Below are 19,216 nucleotides of genomic sequence, written 5' to 3'. Positions count from 1 at the left end.
ACACAAATTCACACAGAAACAGCTGAGTCCATCCACTGTTAAATAAAGGGTTAAAATCACCTGAAGCCTGAAATATTGGTTTTGAAATGAGATAAAGGTTGAAATTGGGTTAAAGGATAGAATTTCACTGCACTGAATTCCCGATAATAGAGTATTTGTGTTTTTTTATTTGTGGCCCACACCCAGTAAGAAAAACTTGGAGAATCACTGCGACGGATGCCATGTAAATTGCTCCGCCAGGCATGTAGACGATGATGCAAGATTTCATCTGAGGTGAAAGCAGCTCGATGATTCATGGTAACTGTGAAATATTGAAAAGTCTGTAGATTTCACAACACTGTTAGTGTATTGTCCAACTGTTGCCAGAGTGTTTGAAAGCTTCCAGCACTTTCTACAGACCTGCTTGGATAAGTGAATTCACGTTTTTGTTGTTTGTTGTTTGTTTATTCTTATCCATAAAAAATATAAGAAAAACACGTAAGTCTTGAAACCCTGCAGTTCTGTGCTGTGCGTCTAGTGGAGGGCCAGCAAACCAGCAGAGAATAAACAGGAAACCACACAGCGTCACTACTGTCGCCTTTGCTAGAAAAAGGAAGACACGAGAGAGGAAAAAGTGATGCTTTTTTTCAGGGGGGTGACATTGAATTCATATATAAATGCAGTATTGTATACTGCATGATGTTGGAAATAAAAGCAAAAACCTTGAAAACACAATGACAAAAAAGAAAAGAAAACCCTGTGTTGAGATGAATCTCTTTCCTCCGGAACTTGCACAGACACGAACAAGCCCAGCCCTCCAGGACGGAGTCTTCAAGTTAGTTTGAATGAGGAAGTTTGGGTCTCAACATCTGTTTATCTCTTCAGCTGGGTGTCCTGTGGAAGATTCTGTCTCTAAATACTGCACATTAGCACCTTAATACTCGGAAATGCCTCAAAACGAAGCCTCCTCTGCTTTCTGAGCACAGAACAAACCTTTTGAGCTAAGGAACCTGCTTGAACCTGCTATGTTGGTGTGGTTTTCAGTCCGGTTCTCCCCTCTGAGTGAAGCAACACCATGAAATGAAAACAAATTTTTATGAGTGATTACCTCGACCCTTTGACGAAACATGTCAGAGCAGTTGTCCATGATGAAAATAGCTCCATCCATGTGGCATGATGAGGGACTGGAAGCTTACATGAGTATGGCCTCCATAGCAACCCATCTCAACCCAAAGAAATAGCTATGGTGACGATTCTCCACCACCATCATTAAAAAATCAAATGCAGAAAGATCTTTTGTTAAAATGATGGTGTTTTAGCTACTAAACTGCACTGAAAACTTTCCTGGTCCAGCACAACTTGCTGCCTGTCTATACATTTGAGCCAGTGGTGTGTCACAAATTTCTTCCCGTTGCGGTTCAAACCCCTGTTAAGCCTCTGATCACTCATTATTTAGAAGAGCCTTGATGTGGACTTTACAGCAGCCCACTAATCTACATTAAGCTTTCCCTAACAACGACGGTCGACATGTGCTATATAAAGCATAGGACACTGGATTAAGCAACTTTGCTTATTGTTTATCCTTTGTTGTGCCTCAGTTTGGCAGCTTTCCCCAGGTTGTGTCTCAGTGAAGGAGAGATTTATGAGCTTTCCTTCAGCGTTCATTACTGAGACTTCCTGATAGCTGCCAGCAGTGTCTCTGCAATGACTGATTGAATAAGCGTTTGACCCTGCTGTCCTATGCATTTGATTGGTAACCCCCAAAGTAGCGACCGATAATGGAAAAAAAGTCTCTCTGCACAGACGTCACATAAGTAATTCCCTATAGAAATCTATAAATCAATAGCTTCATTTTTGTCAGTAAATGAATAGATAATGGCCTCATATTCACTCTGACCTATAGTTAATATAAGATCATTACTCATAAACTCTTAGAATTTACGTAAAGTGATTCAGACAAAGAAAACTGCTTCCTATCAGATGGTGTCTTTTATAACAATGACAATGCAATCTTCCTTTTGCATTTCAACACTTCTGTGAATTTTAAAGTGAAAGGTCATTGTTGACTTTCATGTTGAATAGTAGCATAATGAGGCAAAATAAACCTATAAGCTCAGTTAGTGTTGCCAAAGCACATATTGCACAGCTATGTTATAAAAAATAAAAAATAAAAAATCCATCAGATTTACATTTAAAGGACGCAATAGGCATATAAAAAACCCCACACACAATTAATCCTATGTAGACATGCATGGTTTACTTTAAACTAATTTCCTCAGGTCTCTCTAGTTTCTAGGTCTAGTAATAAAGGATTTTATCAGGATTTAACTTCAATTTCTACACTTTTCTCTCTTTTTTTGCCTTGTGTAATGAATAAAAATGTAACCCTCCCAGGTTTGTTCGATGAAATCAATATGAACCGTCAAGATAAAGTTCAATTCAGGGGCGTTGTGCCACACACCCTTTATCTAACGGGAAGTCACTGCAAAGGCTTTGTCTAACTATCGTGACCAGATGCAACAATCAATATGTGTTCACCTAGTAGCATTGTAAGGCAACACAAAGAACAAACTAACCTGCGACTAACTTTTTCTGTGATTTAGAACAGAATCGTTAGTCTACAAGTTCATGAATGTATGTATACTTTATTGATCCCCTTGGGGAAATTCCTCTCTGCATTTAACCCATTCAATCAGTGAAGCAGTGGGCAGCCATTGGGCGCAGTGTGTAGGGACAGTGCCTTGCTCAGGGGTACCGCAGGGTAGCCGTTCGGTGGGTTTGAACCACCGACCTTCCGATCATGGGGCCAACACTCTACCTACTGAGCTATCCCTGCCGCCCCAAAGTAAACATAAGTTTAGTTTAGTTAGTTTTTGGTGTAATTTAAGTTACTTTCAGAGGTGATTTTCTGGTTTCAGTTGAGTTTTAAAAATATCTACTGTTTCCATCCATCCATTTGCTTATCCTTTCCAGGGTCGCTGGAGCCTATCCCAGCTGTCATAGGGCCAGAGGCAGGGTACAGCCTGGACAGGTCGCCAGTCTAACACATAGAGACACAGACCTATGGGCAATTTAGATTAACCAATTAACCTATCCCCACGCAAACACGGGGAGAACATGCAAACTCCACACAGAAAGACCCCGGCCTGATGGTGGAATTGAACTCAGGACCTTCTTGCTGTGCGGCAACAGTGCTAACCGTGCCACCGTGCTGCCCTACCATTTTCTTTATATGTGTTTTATTATTATTTCTTATAATATGGATAGTATTTGTTAAACACAATCTTAGGAGTGAACCGTTGGTATAGAGGACTGTTCAAAAAGATGGATGCAGACACTCATTGTTATGGATCTCTCCTGACTTTCTCCATACAAACTAATGATCATTTGAACCCAAAATTTTAATCTTCGATTCAACATTACATACAACCTGTTACAAATGATGTAATTTGGCACATCTCAGCGTTTTCTCCCTATTTCTCTTCCTTAACAATGGCTTCTTGATAGCTACCCTTCCACTGAAACTGATGAGGCTTCAGTGAACATTACGTGACTCAACTGAGGAGTCAGATAATCCTCTGTAGGTCCTGTGTCAGGTCTTTGCAGAATTTTTCCTATTTCTTAAGGACATGGCTTTCAGATATTGTTGCTATGATATACCAAGTTTTCAGCAAATAGTTCTTTGGAAATCATCGCTTTGGTGCCCATCAAACTGTGTTATCTTTGGCATTTTTAACAGATGAATCTTTAAAAATAACTAAAAAAACATGTTTTTCTTACAGGCTGATAGTAACAAAACAATATAAAAATTTGAAATTTGAAAACAATTTGAAAATGGTCAGGTATAACAATTGGATTGTCAGTGAGTAAAAAAAAAGCAGCCAATGTCCAAGGAAAACCTTGGAAAGACCTTCACAAAGCCTGGAGAGCTATTGCTCAAGACCACATTAAAATTTACAAGAAAGTCGGTCTCCTTGGAAACAAAATATAAAGACATGAGGCTTTTACACTATACTAAAAGGATTATAACACATTGTGGAGGTAACTAACAAGCCATAAAGTAAAAAATACAGACTTAGTAAATATATTTGTATTTTATTGGTACATACAGTGTTGTAGCAATGTGAAAAGGCTAAAGTGAAAGACATTTGGTGTCCATTATTATGTTGTCATAATTAGCTCTTCTAAGTACATAATATTACTTTAGTTATTTTTCAGTCCAGTTATTTACAGTTAACCAAAACGTTTTTTCATACACAGTTTCCTCCTTTTTGCTTTTCTTTTACTATTATTTTTCATTTCCAAAGTAAAACTGAATCACAGATTTCATTGTAAAATGAATTCCACAGGGTGAAGGAGGAGGTGAAGGAAGTCTGATTGGACAGAAATATCCAGAGCAGTGGAGGAAATTTACCAAGCCCGCCTCCAGGACCAAAGAAATCCTCATCTGCCCTTGAACTTTTTAACTTCTAAAGTCTAATAACATTTCAGAATTTTTCCTGGCTCAGACTCAAGGGGCGACACAACAGTAAACTTACCATCAACGCACAATAAAGCAGTGATTCTGATCTTTTTGTTTGTTTGAACAAAGAAACTCGAATATTATAAAACAAACAAACAAAATGTTACAACACTGAGGAGTTTTGTTAATGTCAGTCCTTTGTTGGGTGCTAAAAAGCCTGTAATGAATTGTAACTGCATATAAAAATACTGGTGCATAATGATATTATTGTTTAGGCTTAAATACAGTGCTGTGACACTATTTGTGGTATAACTCACTGTGACTGTTTATGAACAGCTTTTGTAAAGAGCTCTACATTTAACACTATTTAAAACAGTGCTTTTTTTATTTTATTACATGTGTTTATTTACCTCAGAGTGATATTTAGCTATTAACAGTCGCTGTATGTCTCGCTGTTGTAGGATCTTCTTGAAAATTACAGCAATCTGTCGTTTGTCGGTGGGACGCTCGGATTTCCTGTGCGCGTCCTCGATGCAAAAAAAAAAAAGAAAAGAAGCGTGTGACTGCGCGTCCGCGGAACGGAGGAGGAGTGAACACTTTTACTCTGAAGCAACATTGTCTCGGCAATTGAACGTCTCTCCAGCGTGGCAATATTTCTGAAGGAAAGTCGACGGAGGATCTGTTTTTAGCGGTCGAGAGTTTGATTTGTTAAACTAAATCCACAAAGAGAGGACTCTTATGCAATCCACTTAAGGATTTACGGACTGATATCGGTAGAAAATCGTGGGATTTTGGTTCATTTCTTGACGGGCCCGAACACAGCTCTATACCGATAGAGAGACTCCACACAGGTCTTTTCGTCCTGAAATGGACACAGGAACTGTACCCGAAAAGAAGAGGTAAGAGCAGTGCCGGCTAATGCTACGTATGTGCCCAGTTTTTAAGCATAACTGGAAAATGTGTCTCTATTTAACGTTTGGTTATTGTGAGACCTGCGACACTGTGGCCTTTTTTTCAAGGTTAGAGGCTAGTTCGGTGTGTTTCGTCAAAATGTGTCGGCTAGCGGCGCTGTTAGCAATGGCTAACGCAGCTAGCCTACAAATGTAGGTCAACCTGATAAAAACTATCAAAAATGTCGAGTTAACAGGTAAACAGCATCAACTGGTCACTACCCTTTACATCAATCTAGACTTCTTCTTTTTTTACTTAGATTAAATCTGCGTTAAATAAGTGCTACTTAGCCAGCAACGTTTTTGTTTGTGACCATTGCTAAGACTTCCTGCATGCAACATCAGCGTTATTTACATTTATTTTGAGTGTGACACTTTGCTTATTGTATAGCTTATTAATAGTGTATCACTGGTGGTGTACTGTTTGGACTTTAGGTGCCAACCTTGACACTTCAGTGAAAGGCTGCCAGCGCTCATGTGATCAGTGTGGTGTGCGGTTTCTGCTGAAACGTTAAGGCTTTTTTTGGGGGGGGGGAGCAGGCCTTGGTTTGAGATTTCCGCGTATTAATTTGTGCTTAACTATAAAACCAGAAGTAGGCATAATTATCTTGTTTTGGAAGGCCTTGTAGAATATACTGTACCCCCTCAATACTGAGCAATATCAATTGCACAAAATCCCACCACCAGAGTGATCAACTTTAATAATCATCAGAGTGCCATAATATCATGTTAGTGGCTAGTAACTTTTATTTATACAGAAGCCCAATTGAAGGCTTCATTTGGAGGTCTGTGTGGTAGAACAAGAGAAAGTTGATAAACCATTTTTGACATAAATAAGTTGAGTTGTATCTTAAAAAATAACTAATTCATTAATGGTTAGGTAAAACAAACAAAACAAAACAAAAAATAACAAAAACAAATAAGTATGGCTATTATAAGTTATCAGAGCCCAAAGGTGTGTGATGGAAAAAGAAGATTTTCCAGGCCCCAAACGGGCCTTTCTCGGTGAGAAGCACATTATTAAACAGTCTATGTCACCTTACAGTGCATACAAAAAAAAAAACAATCAGTCAAACAAAAAAGCTAATAACACCTAATATTTAAGGTTGGCATTATTTATAAGTAAACCTTACTTAAAAGTGGTTAACATATTTCTATTACAGGTCTGGTGGCCAGAGCCTTTATTTTTAAATGTAGGAAATCCTTAACATCTAGCCACTGCAACCATTACTTTCCCACAACAAATAAAATGTGTAGGACTGTAATACAACTCAACTGCACAGGGATTATTTGTAAACTCTTAATCCAGCCAGACAGTCTGCATCGACTGCAATATGTAGCAGATTTTCATGAGTTTTATTGAAGTGCTTGAGTGAAAAAGTGGTTATTAGTATTGACTGTAGAAGAGGATAACTCTGCAGCAAGCAGATTACTCATCCAGGCCTTTCTGTCATTCTTAGATGTTCTAAAATAGGCAGACAGGTGATGAGATTATGCTTCTGTGTATAAATCTTAGATTAGACTACAAAACAAACAAGAGGATAAAAGATGGTTATAATGGTAACAGCAGTCACAAGACCAAAAAATAGTCTGATGAACAGAGTGAATCCTGAGATTAAAAACCCCAAAAAAGGTGGTCATAAGATGGTGAAAGTCATGAAAGAGAAAACAACCTGCAGGTAGGCTGATGGCAAAATAGTAAGAATAACACTGTTTTCAGAAAAGCTTGCTGTGTGTGTATATGCAAACAGTTGTCTTTAAGGAAAAAATGTTATTTGTAATGATGCAAAATATGGTGGGTGGATCTCTAAAAACGTTTGGTGAAACAATTGTCAGAACAACATTTTTTGAAACATTGGCAACTCAACATGGGTGCAAACTGGTTTCATGGAACATCCTAAAAAGCGCACCGGGCTGTTGTTAAGATCTTATCATGACTGTTGTGTGTGTGTCTGTTACCTCCATAGTTACATAAGGAAGGTAACTGTGATGCTGGTCACCCTGTAGATATTTTTAACAAATGAATACTCCATTTCCAGGCAGTCACCATATTTTAATGTAGATTGCATTCAGGGGCTTTGCTTATTGTCACCTAATTTGGAGTTTAGGTGAAAGGTTGACATGTAGATTAAAATGTGTTGGAAAAAAATTCCAGTGTGCAGTCTGGTTTGATGCAGATCTGGCTGGTGTGTGTGAGGTGCCTTTGTAGTATTACTTCTGTCTCATCTCTTAATCACTAGGGCTTGACATCAATAGGAGTGGCCGTGTGTGTGTGTAGCAATTCGCTAGCTTGTAATTTCCTGGTTCCCTTGAGGGATTCAAGTAGCAGGCTAGTCTGAACTTGAAAAAGAAATTGGGTTACTTGATAATATGAAGCATAGGGGGTATGTTTGTTTTTGTTTTTTATGGATTTTTTTGTTTTTCCAGATAAGTTAAAAATGTGTGCTGAATAAACATTCACTTTAGGCCTTCAAAGCTTTAATTGTGATGACTGATTTTCTTAAAGCAAAAAAAGCACTTTACAGAAAAGTAGTGGAAAGGCCCTGCTGGAGTTGTGTTGTGAACTGTTGTATAAACAATGAAACTTGGTCCATATTATATTCCACTTTTATATTTCGGAAACTTTAGGTCACAAATATCTTTATGGTTTGCTGTAAAGTAATTGTACTTTTGTAGTGTGAAGGGCAACATGTCGCACACGAACAAACAGTAAAGTCAGTGATCTTTGCCATGTGAGAAGGAGCATATAAGCTAAATTGTGATAATTCCACATTAAACAATATTTGTAGTCAAAGCTGTAAGAGCCTACTAGATTTATGAAAGGCCCATTTTTTTAAACTTATCATTTCATGTTGTGATTCCAAGTTGTTTTTCCCCCCCTTTGATCACGTTTTAAAATCAAAGCATGGTCAACAAAGACACGGGAAGCCAGAGGAAGTTGATTTGTAACGTCCACTTCTGGTGAGTCAGTCAGACTAGAACACCCAGAAGTCCTGCTGAGTTGCTCTTGTTATCAAAGCTGCAGTTGAGTCAGTGGGTGTTCATGGAATAAATGTAATCAGCTGTAGTAACTATGGCTTGTTGAAATTATTTTAACTTGAGGTGAAATTACTCTTCTTCTTTTCTTTTTTTTGTCTTTGTAAACCTGGCATCACTCCCGCCAAATAAGAATAGGAAACTGAGGCTATAGTTCACATGGGCTCATAAAAATTGGACAATAGAATTTGGTGTAAGCAGTATGAAAGCATGGATCCATCCTGCATTGTAGCACCAGTTCATGCTGCTGTTGTAATAATGCGGGTAACATTTTCTTGACACATCTTATACCCCTTAGTGGCTTCCCTGAGCATTGTTTAAACACCAAAGCTTACCTGAGTATTGTTCTTGACCCTGTCCATCTCTTTATAACGACAGTGTATCTATCTTCTGGTGACTGCACCTTGCAGGAATATGCGCTATTTGACAGAGCTCAAGTCATGTCAAACTGTACCCACTGTACTCTGATGACCTCCGCAGTCACAAGATCTCAGTCCAGTAGAGCACCTCTGGGATGTGGTGGATTGGGAGGATTTGCATAATAGGCAGCAAACAAATTTGCAGCATCTTGTTGAATCTGTGCCACAAAGAATTAAAGCAGTTTTTAAAGCAAAAAGGGGTCCAACCCAGTACAAGCAAGGTGTGTCCAATAAAGTGTCTGTGTATTATTACAGTCACCACAAATGTTCATTCAGTTTAATGTTTGTTTGTTTTATTTAGATGGCTCTTTATTGGACAGAATTTCACTTTTCTGATCCACTGCTGTGTGCAAAATATTTAAAAACCAATACGATGTGCTAAAATGTCACACTAAACACACAGGAGTTTGTGTATGTTTGCTATTTACAAAAATATTACTTCATGTAGCTATAATGCAAGTGATTAATTTGACTTTTAAATGAGTTATTTTGAGCCCTGCTCTGATTTTCTCCCTACATTGGGCAGTGTTGTTTCTCCAGAGCTGGTTATATAATAGTTTGGTGTCACACTGAACAGGACGGAGTGTTTGTCTTTTTAAAAAAAAGAAAAATAATTGGGACAGCCTCTAGTAACAAGTTTCATAGGGAACTGCTAACGTTGTTCACACTGAATTTTATTGTGGAGTGTTTTGTTTTTCTATTAATCTCTACTCCACTTGGCTACAAGCCAAATACATTTTGTTTATGTAATAGCGCCAATTCACAAACAAGTCTAAAGTGAGCAATACTACAAAATGTGACTGCTGTAGGGCAAGTAGAGGGCAGCTGGGCAGACATGACCACGTGCTTTAATCCTGTTGCATAATGATGGCCTCTCTGGTGGCCTTAGTTTTAACATCAAGTGAACTGGGTGTTCCTAGGGAAGCTGATTTCAAGCTTGGAAATGGTGGAGGCGGTTATGAAATAGTAGCGGTTTTAGATTTTTGGAATTTAGTGTCACAACTGAATTAGAAAAGCACAAAAGTGAAGGTGGTGTTTGACTATTGTCCAAATGGGAAACTTTAGAAACTGTCTGCTGTTGTTTATGACCTATAAATTTACTACTTCTCTACTGTATCCTTATCAGTGGTGCTTTTAAAGGTTTCATAAGAGGTACACAGTACTGTTCTGTTCAATGAAGCCTTAGGTAAATGAGATAAATAACCTTTGTAATGGCTCTTTATTCAGTAGGGTTGTATTCTGGTGCAGTATTACTTGTCGGCTTGATTTGGGCAGGATTTGCATGAGGACCTGATACAACTACAAAAGAAAATGCGTATGGCAGGCTAATGGTTCAGTCATGATGAGCTGCTCAGCAAGAGAAGTTTCTCAGTGTGTGTCCTGTGTATAAAGCTATATTAACCATTTGTGATCCTTTAGTTTGTAATGATAAATTGACCTAATTAATTGAGTAGGCTGGAGGTGATTGTGTGATACATACAGACAGAACTGCTCTTATTTTGACCAGATATCCTGGCTGTGTCCAACAGAGTTTACAGAGGGTGTTGTAAATATTTGTCCATGGTATTGACAATAGTAACGGTGAATCTGCATGCATGTATGGGTGTAACTGCTGCTTGGCTTGAAATCTGTTTACATTACATATAAAAACAATCTTCAAGAGGTTTCCTCTTGGTTAATACACAACCAAAAGTCTCAGTTTGTCACTTGATATTGTTTTAGTTTTATTCAAAGTATTTTGATGATAATGTGCGTTAGTTTTAGTCTCGTCTAATCTTTTTCCTCATTTCTGTTTTGATTGTTTTGCTGCTGTTTTTGTCAACATTTATGATGGTCCAGCATAGCGAGCTATACACCTCGCTATGCTGGTGTATAGCGAGGTAAATGGAAAATGCTCAGCGTCAAATGTCCCTCTGCTTTGCAGTGATGCAACAGATGGAGTCTCCTCAGTAAATATAGTTAGCCTTATCTTGTCCCAACTCTGGCTGTTTTTAACAGAACCGCTCTCTCTTTCTTTGCTTGTCCACTTTGCTCAGTTTGCATTAGCATAACTGTGGCTACCTGCACACTTCATTTGGAAGATGATTGACTTGCTCACTAAAGTCCTGAATGTGCTCTGGGTTTTGGCTTGAGTTGCAAATTGAGTTCGGATTTCTTGGTTGGCAAGAAAGAAAGAAACTGAGAAAAAGTACATTTAATGTAAAGATGTGTAAGACAGACTTTGATTATCAAAATCTAGTAAAAGTTTTTTTTGTTTTTCTTGAAAGATTTTGGTTTCAAGAACTTTGACGAACAACAAATGCATGAGCTTTCAGAAACCTTAAATATTTTTGTCATCAATATTAGCCAAAATTATCTTTATTGTGACCTTTGTCATACTCAATCAGCCCTACTTCATCATATGCTTTTTCAATTGCTACAGTTAAAAAGGGGCGACAAGTGGAAAAATAATACAAGGAAGTGTGTTACTAAGGTTTGTGGGCTGCAATGTTTTTGCACTGATTTAGTCAATTCTCAGAAACTCTGGATGAAAGCATTCTTCCAGAAGATATTCCCTTATTTGGTGTTTGGGTGAAGAAGATGGAGCCCTCTTACAATCCGGACCCAAATCTCCCATAAGTGTTTAATTTGTTACTGTGACCACAGCATATGACTCACATCATTTCCATAGTCATCAAACCACTCAGTGACCTTCATGCCCTGTGCATGTGGGTATTGTATCCCGAACTTACTCCAGGATAGAAATGTTTTACCAGATGATGAAGGTATGGGTTGACATTCCCCCAACATTAAAGAGGTGCTGGCTTCCTCACTGTAGAATTCAAGATTCTCCAGTTTATATCTACATGCATGGTTTGACGGTTGAGGAGTGGAGTAAGAAGGAAAGAGATCGTGTACATGTGTGGATTGGCTGTTATCCAGTATGATTTTGCTCTTTCTCTCTCTCTTTTTTCCCTGGGTTGAAAAGTGGTCACTGCATTCATGTTTAGATTTTTGTTTGTGCAGCTTTGTTGGGAGATGCCTCACATGTTTACAGACTGCTTTTTTTGCTCTCAGCACCATGTTTGCGACTTCCTGGGGGACAAATGCTTTGCCTAGACTTGTGCAAATCCTTCTGCCCCAAAGGACTAATTACGTTGCACAGGAGTTTGCACATATTATATAGTTGATGGAAAAAATGCATCCTGACACCCTGCCAGGTGATTTGATATACAGTAAGCTAATTTTAGTTAGCCGGCCCCTTTTCTTGTTGGAGAGCCTCAAATAACAGCATGGCCTTGGTCAGCGCTGCAAGTGCGTAACAGATCAATTTCAATTAGGTGTGTGTTTCATAGCCAAGGGCTTTTGAGCGTCCATCCATTCCATCCATGACATTTCCTTGTCATGCTGGTCCAGTGTCAGCTAAATGCATTTGGGTTGAAGTAGAGCAGTGTGGTTGACAATTAGGATGATGATTTTCCAGTGTATTTATGTTTGTGGTCATAAAAGAATCTGTATTGCACAACAGTGCAAATAAAACACCAAATCAGTGCCTTGTTGAATGTTTTTCTGTCCAGCTGAATATAAAAACAAGAGCATGATTTTTTTTAATTTTTTTTTTTATATATATATATATATATATAGTAGCTATCTATTTTTATCACTTTAAAGATTTTGGGTGTTTTAAAGTACCGTCAGCTCCTGTGATTTTTTTTTTTCTTCTTTACAGTCCTCTGAGAGTCCATTAGGCAGACCTTCGATCACTGCCTGGATTAAATGTAAGATCGAAACTGGAGCTATGGTCAGCAGAAGCAGTCATGAGCCACTAACATAAATGAAAGAAACTGTGATCATTTGTTAGTCCTGGTAGGTGAAGGTCACTCGCAGTGTGTCACTGTGTTAGTGTGCTTGTGTGTTTACCCTGTGTTGGTGCAGGTATTGTCATCTCTCGTCCCCATAGATTGGTTGAACCAGGCTTGTAAACATCATGATGATTGATGTTGCACTGTAGCTTGGCCGTGCACCAAGAGACAGGAGAATCTATGACTATCCTCCTAGCCAATCACTTTGAGTGGGAGGACTCAGTTTCTTTTGGTCAACAGCCAATAAGATGCTTGCAGATAGCTATGCATGTAAATGAGTCTGACGGGGGTCTAGACGGTGGCTTGGCCGTGAGGTTGCTTGTTGCAGACTCCAGCTGCCGCAGCATTCTCTAGACACTGTAGGCTGTAGAAAGGAGGGATGTCAGGTCTAGCAGTGTGCATAACAAACCCGGTATGTGTCAGAGCTGTGGCTGATCCACTACCTTTGTCCAGCAGAGCGAGCTCAGAGCGCAGGAAGGAGAAATCAAGGGATGCAGCACGATGTCGGCGTGGGAAGGAGTCAGAGGTGTTTTACGAGCTGGCCCAGCAGCTGCCCCTGCCCCACAGTGTCAGCTCCAGCCTGGACAAGGCCTCAATCATGAGACTCACCATCAGTTACCTGCGCATGAGAAAACTGCTTTCCATTGGTAGGTATCTGTATATATCTGTATGCTATTCCACCTAATAATGAGAAGTTCAGCTTGGTGCACAGTTGTGTTTCTTTACACTCTTCTGATTATTGAATTGTGCAGCCATTGTTGTTTATGTCATGTAGCCCCATAAGGTTTCAGTTACAGGTCCGTAGTGTAAATTTGAATTGTTTATAATAAACTCTGCCAACAACGTGTTGTGATATAATAATAATAATAGGATATTTCCATGCCATTTACCTGATCTCCTTTTCCTTTGCTTTTCCCCCCCTGCCTCCCTCTACCTCAAATTCTCCCTCCTCTCCTCCTTCTGTTTTCTCCTCTAGATGAGCCAACAACAGAGGAAGATGCAGAGCTTGATATTCAGCTAAACAGCTCCTACCTAAAAGCTCTGGAGGGCTTTCTGATGGTGCTGTCCGAGGATGGAGATATGATCTATCTCTCCGAGAATGTCAGCAAGTGCCTCGGGCTTGCACAGGTTGGTTTGATTTGACCTGCTGTGTCAGAAGGGAGAAGCACAGAGCAAGAGATTGATCGGAGGAGACAAAAGTGCAAAATTCAGGGCGGAGGAGTTTTTGCGTTGACTGTATAATATAGTACAGTATTTTCTACAGTTAATTTTGTGCAAATACAGATCTGAATTGTGTGTCTTTGGAATTAAAGTGATTTGAAATTTGGTTCTTTCTAGAAAAAGGTTAGATCCTGTATTTGTTAACTGTTACTAAGCATTTTTGTCTCTCTCTCTCTGTACTCTGCAGTTTGACTTGACTGGACACAGTGTGTTTGACTTCACACATCCCTGTGACCAAGAGGAGCTGAGGGAGATGCTCATCCACAGACCCGGTGAGTAGTGTCTCTTTATGAAACCTACAACACAGAGGAAGGGAGAAATAAACGAGCGCAGCACTGTGTCAGGTCAACCAATTAGCAGGAAGCGCAGTTCAATCTGAGCCGATAAATTCATACCAAGAAGCTGTGAGAACAATTGATCATTTCCTCTATCTAGTCACGAGGTCAGCACGATCAATGAGGTCATGTCAGCTTATAGTTTTGTGATTGTGGTGAATCACAAATTGTGCTTACACCTGTGGTTCATAACATTGGTGTGACTGGTAATTTGTTAACAGTAGGTCTAATTGGAACCCACACGTGGTTCTGTACTGCTTGGATTTGGACTCACTGCACACTGATGGTATGTGCACTTATAACGGCTGGTAGCGTTGCAGCAACCACTTTTGCGCCCTGGTGTCTCCTGTATGCAAATTGGCAGTTGCCCAACACTGAAATATGAAGATTTAAAATAGAGGCAGTAATAAATGGAAGTGGTCACCATTGAAACAGCATGTAAGAAGCAGCTTCCCCCCTTTTGTAATTGTGGCTCCATTATTCCTGCTTCTGTGATTTCAGGCTCCAAGAAATCCAAGGAGCCAAATACAGAGCGTAGCTTCTTTCTGCGGATGAAGTGCACCCTCACGAGCAGGGGCCGCACTGTCAACGTCAAATCTGCTACATGGAAGGTAGGCTGTGGTGGGAACACACTCGCAGACCTGCCATCAGAAGCAGTAATGTAATAAGTGATAATATATTTATTTGTGTTGCCGTTTCCAATGTGCGTTGTTCATCTCGGTTTGTCAACACCACGGCTGCTGGCTGAGTCAATCACATTTCACAGAACATTTTAATAAAGCCTGGCCTCCTTTGAGCTGGACCACTGTGCTGTTGGCAATAATAAAGCCACGTGATGACAGCTATTGTGGGCTAAAGAGCAGGGAGGAGTGATGAAAACAAGACTAGTAAGCAGCTGTCCACGTGATGTCATTTTTGTAGGTGCTGATGACTGAGGGAGAATAAAGTCAGCGTAGCTTATGATCAGTGTGTTTGAAAACTAGTTTGCATCCATAAAAGTGAATGATGCAAACTACATTGAGTTATGGCAGACAATGTTACTGTGTGAAGGAAATGAACATACTTAAATTTGCAATGCTTCTCATTTACAGATTATGTCAAAGGACTGAAAGTAAAAAAAATATGTTGTGGTCACACAAAATACAAAAGTACATCCCATAATCATCACACAACTGTTGTCCTCCTGCAGGTGCTTCACTGCACAGGTCACGTGCGCGTTTATGACAGCCCGGACGAAGAGGGCACCAACGGGCAAAAGGAGCCACCTGTGCCCTACCTGGTTTTGATCTGCGATCCAATCCCGCACCCCTCCAACATTGAGGTCCCTCTGGACACCAAGACCTTCCTCAGCCGCCACACGATGGACATGAAGTTCACGTACTGTGATGAGAGGTTAGTTTGCCAGTGGGAGTAAGACTTATATGCTTAAGATACAGGGATCAAATCTAAATCAGCTCCTTAAACCTATGTTCTCACTATTGCCGCTCATCAGCGTCGCTCTATCTATTGTAGTGTAGTGACACAGAGCCATCTAGTGCTCAGTGTAGGTACTACAGAATTCAATCTAAATAAATTGTTTGTTTCTCTAGGATCACTGATCTCATGGGTTATGATCCAGAGGACCTGTTGGATCGTTCTGTGTATGAGTACTACCATGCTCTGGATTCAGACCACCTTACCAAGACCCACCAAAACTGTAAGAATAAACAAAAATGTTAAACATAATTGGATTTAAAAGTTTAAAACAGATGTTAGCTGTTTAATTTTGCCTAACTTAATTTTTTTTCTCTCCTCTTTTTTTTTTTTCTTTTTCCCCCTGATGTTTTTAGTGTTTGCAAAAGGCCAAGTCTGCACAGGCCAGTACCGAATGTTGGCTAAGAAAGGAGGCTTCGTGTGGGTGGAAACACAGGCCACTGTCATTTACAACAACAAGAACTCCCAGCCACAGTGTGTTGTCTGTGTCAACTTCGTGCTCAGGTACACTGAAGTCTCACTGAAGTCATTCTTTCAGAGGAAACACAATAATCCTAACCCTTACCTAAGGGTAAGGGTTAGGATTATCTTTTTACTTGAGATACACTGGTAGTAATTTTACAGCAGCATAATTTCATCGTGTCCTTCCTCTGTTGTAGTGGCATCCAGGAGGAGAAACTGATCTTGTCAGTGAAGCAGACCGCAGATTTGAAGCCGGTAAAGGAGGAACAGCAGGAGGAAGACCAGCTTGTAGTCGAGATCAGCCAGGTCGAGGTCTCTCCAGTCCAGCCAAAGAAGGCTGAACTGGAGAAGGAGGAGGAAGTGCAGAAGGAGGAGGAGGTGGTGAAAAGCCCAAAGATGAACATACTCAAAATCCTTACTGATTCGGCAGTCACCCAGCTGCCGATTAACCTGTATGACCACCTAAAGGGAGAGCCTGAAGCCCTCACCATGCTGGCACCAGCTGCCGGAGACACGATCGTCTCCCTGCACTTCAGCTGCCCCGGTTAGTACCCGACTAAACATACTTAAACTTCTTTAAACAGCATAACTTGGTTTATTTCTTGCTAAATGAAACGATTCTGACCTTGTCTACCCTCAGGTACAGAATCAGATATCCATCTTCTGAAGGATGTCCCTCTCTACAACGATGTAATGCTTCCCTCCACAGATGACAAGCTGGTTCTGCCTCTTTCCCCTCTGCCACCCAGTGAGCCTCTGGATGTTTCCAGCACTAACTCTGAAGATTCAAAGTCTGAGAGCTATGCTCCAGCCCAGTCTACTACCACAACCAGCCACAGGCCCCCAGCGGTAAAACTGACTTACTATTTTGTTGTCAACATAAGACATTGACAGTTAATATTTTTAACCACTCAGTAATATCTATTGGAAAAAAATGACCTTTGACTTCTCTTCTTTTTAGCCCGGCAGTCCACTGGACTTCTGCTTCCCCATGGATTCAGAGATGAACTCGGACTTCAAGCTAGACTTGGTTGAGAAGCTGTTTGCTATTGATACAGAGCCCAAAACACCCTTCAACACACAGGTAGTAAATCTAGAAAAAGCATCACTTTTTACTTTTTTTTTTTAAATTAAGTTAGTCATGAATCACATAAACACCAGAGTTTTCTGTATTCTTATCCATTTGATTTTTTGTTTCCTCATAAGGAAACGGAGGACTTTGATCTGGAGATGTTAGCTCCATACATTCCCATGGATGATGATTTCCAGCTGCTCAGCCTGCCCCCAGGAGAGCCTTTGTCTTGTGGATCAGTCAAGTCCCTTGAGAGTACTCCAATCCACAGCTATCCCAGCTCCCCCTTCAGTGCGCCAGGCAGTCGCACAGCTTCCCCAGCACCACCTGTGGAGCCTGTAGATGCTCCTCATCCTCCCACCATCTTGGCAAATGGGTAACATCTCTTAAACGTTTTAATTTTTTTGGCCAAATTACATTTTTATGGCCTTTTTTAGAGGCTAGTTAAGGCCTACTTTTTGTGTGCTGCAGAGCCCCACATTTGGAGAAAGAGATGCTGCTGAGGACCCTCGCAGTTCAGAATGCACAGCGCAAAAGAAAAATTTGTGACCTAAAAGAGATTATAGAACAGGTTAGTCCTCAGCACATACACATAGTCGGTATAATCTGACTTCTGGAAGTGGGACCTTATTTATTTATTTATTTATTTATTTATTTATTTATTTTTCAGGGAACTTCGCTCCAGCAGCAGGTTGAAAAGGGCAAAAAGCTGAAGCCTTCAGGGTCTGGTACAACCAGGACCATCGTTCTGCTGTCTTCAGGTGAATAAACTAGTTCTTTTTTGTAAGTAGTGTTACTGTGTTACTTGAAATTGAACATCAAAGATTCAACTGGATCTTTTCCGATCTTAGATTTGGCGAGTCGCCTGCTTGGCAGCACTTCAGAGGCCACCAGTTCCTCCTTCGGCCTGCCGCTCCTCACCCGCGACGACTGCGAGGTGAATGCACCCTTACAGGGTCAGTACTTACTGCAGGGAGAGGAGCTGCTTCGTGCTTTGGACCACATCAACTGAGTCAATATTTAGCCTGCTCACTGCTGGACTACAATTTGTTCCTCACATTGTCAACCAAACCCCCAACGCCCCCTCCAAAACACAAACACACGTTTCCAAGACCTCCCACCCCCACTTATTTATGTATCTGTATGAGTTTATTATAGTTTGGCTGCTGTTTGTGCACATCTTGTGATATTTGCAGCATTCCACCGTGACAAACACCATAGCAGCAATTGGGTTTAAGTGCGAGCGATTCAGGCATCGCGTGATGTCCAGCTGTCCTTTCTTGGTTAGTTTTTTCTTCTTTCCTCTCTTCCTGGGAGTTTCTCAGCACACGGCGCCTTGACGGATGACCCATTCCCAGCTGGTCACCACAGAATCTGGCGCCACTGCCAGCAGTGCATTGTAAGCTTCAGTCGCACAATTTATATTTTCTTAAAAAGAAAAAATATTACCAGCAATATATATTAAGCCTTTTTAAAGTAGTTTTAATGGGGTTTGAACAATTGTATTTTTCCTCCCATACTTGTATGTTGTAGTACTCGTACCTAATAAGATGTCTTTAGTCCAGAAGTATGAATATATTGTTTAAAATATTGTTTAATAAATGTTATCTCAATTTATTAGCTATCAGTCTTTGAGGTTAATACAGGAAATTGTGTAGCAGTCCAGTACATGTCACTTTATTACTTTACTGTAAGTGTGTGTTACTGTACATATACCAGGGAAATTTTATTTTGCTCATTATGGCTTCAGAGTGCTCAATGAAATCTGAATAACCTCCTCACGTTTACTTCTCATGCAGAATTGGCATTTTAAACATTCATGAATTGAATTCATGTAATTTTTTCCTTTTTGGTCTTTACTGTGTGTGACATACTCAAAGCAGTTTAAATCAGTGCGACTTCATATGTTACTATCATCATCATCATCATAGCGGCAACATTTGTGACTTCTGTGCTCATGTAATG

At 40.1% G+C, this 19,216-nt stretch overlaps 1 protein-coding gene across 2 annotated transcripts; it reads left to right on the top strand.

The window, feature by feature from the left end:
- The first annotated feature begins 5,041 nt into the window (after positions 1-5,041).
- Positions 5,042-18,288, top strand: hif1aa (hypoxia inducible factor 1 subunit alpha a). Of its 2 annotated transcripts, none has more exons than XM_085379162.1 (15): positions 5,042-5,340; positions 13,145-13,335; positions 13,665-13,816; positions 14,097-14,181; positions 14,746-14,855; positions 15,434-15,636; positions 15,834-15,940; positions 16,074-16,221; positions 16,377-16,723; positions 16,820-17,028; positions 17,141-17,263; positions 17,386-17,627; positions 17,723-17,822; positions 17,922-18,012; positions 18,103-18,288. In XM_085379162.1, exons 1-15 carry the CDS (start codon positions 5,309-5,311, stop codon positions 18,261-18,263), a joined length of 2,301 nt encoding a protein of 766 aa, XP_085235288.1. In that variant the 5' UTR covers positions 5,042-5,308; the 3' UTR covers positions 18,264-18,288. The 2 variants fall into 2 exon arrangements, with proteins under 2 accessions (XP_085235288.1, XP_085235287.1); XM_085379161.1 differs by having other exon boundaries at positions 13,142-13,335.
- The last annotated feature ends 928 nt before the right edge of the window (positions 18,289-19,216 follow it).

Source organism: Diplotaxodon limnothrissa, linkage group LG19, assembly GCF_057381915.1.
Source record: "Diplotaxodon limnothrissa isolate DT_005_m linkage group LG19, D_limnothrissa_male_GT1.1, whole genome shotgun sequence".
In the NCBI taxonomy this organism is placed as follows: Eukaryota; Metazoa; Chordata; class Actinopteri; order Cichliformes; family Cichlidae; genus Diplotaxodon; species Diplotaxodon limnothrissa.
The sequence above is the reverse complement of the archived record's forward strand: the minus strand, read 5'-3'. Positions and strand labels throughout refer to the sequence as shown.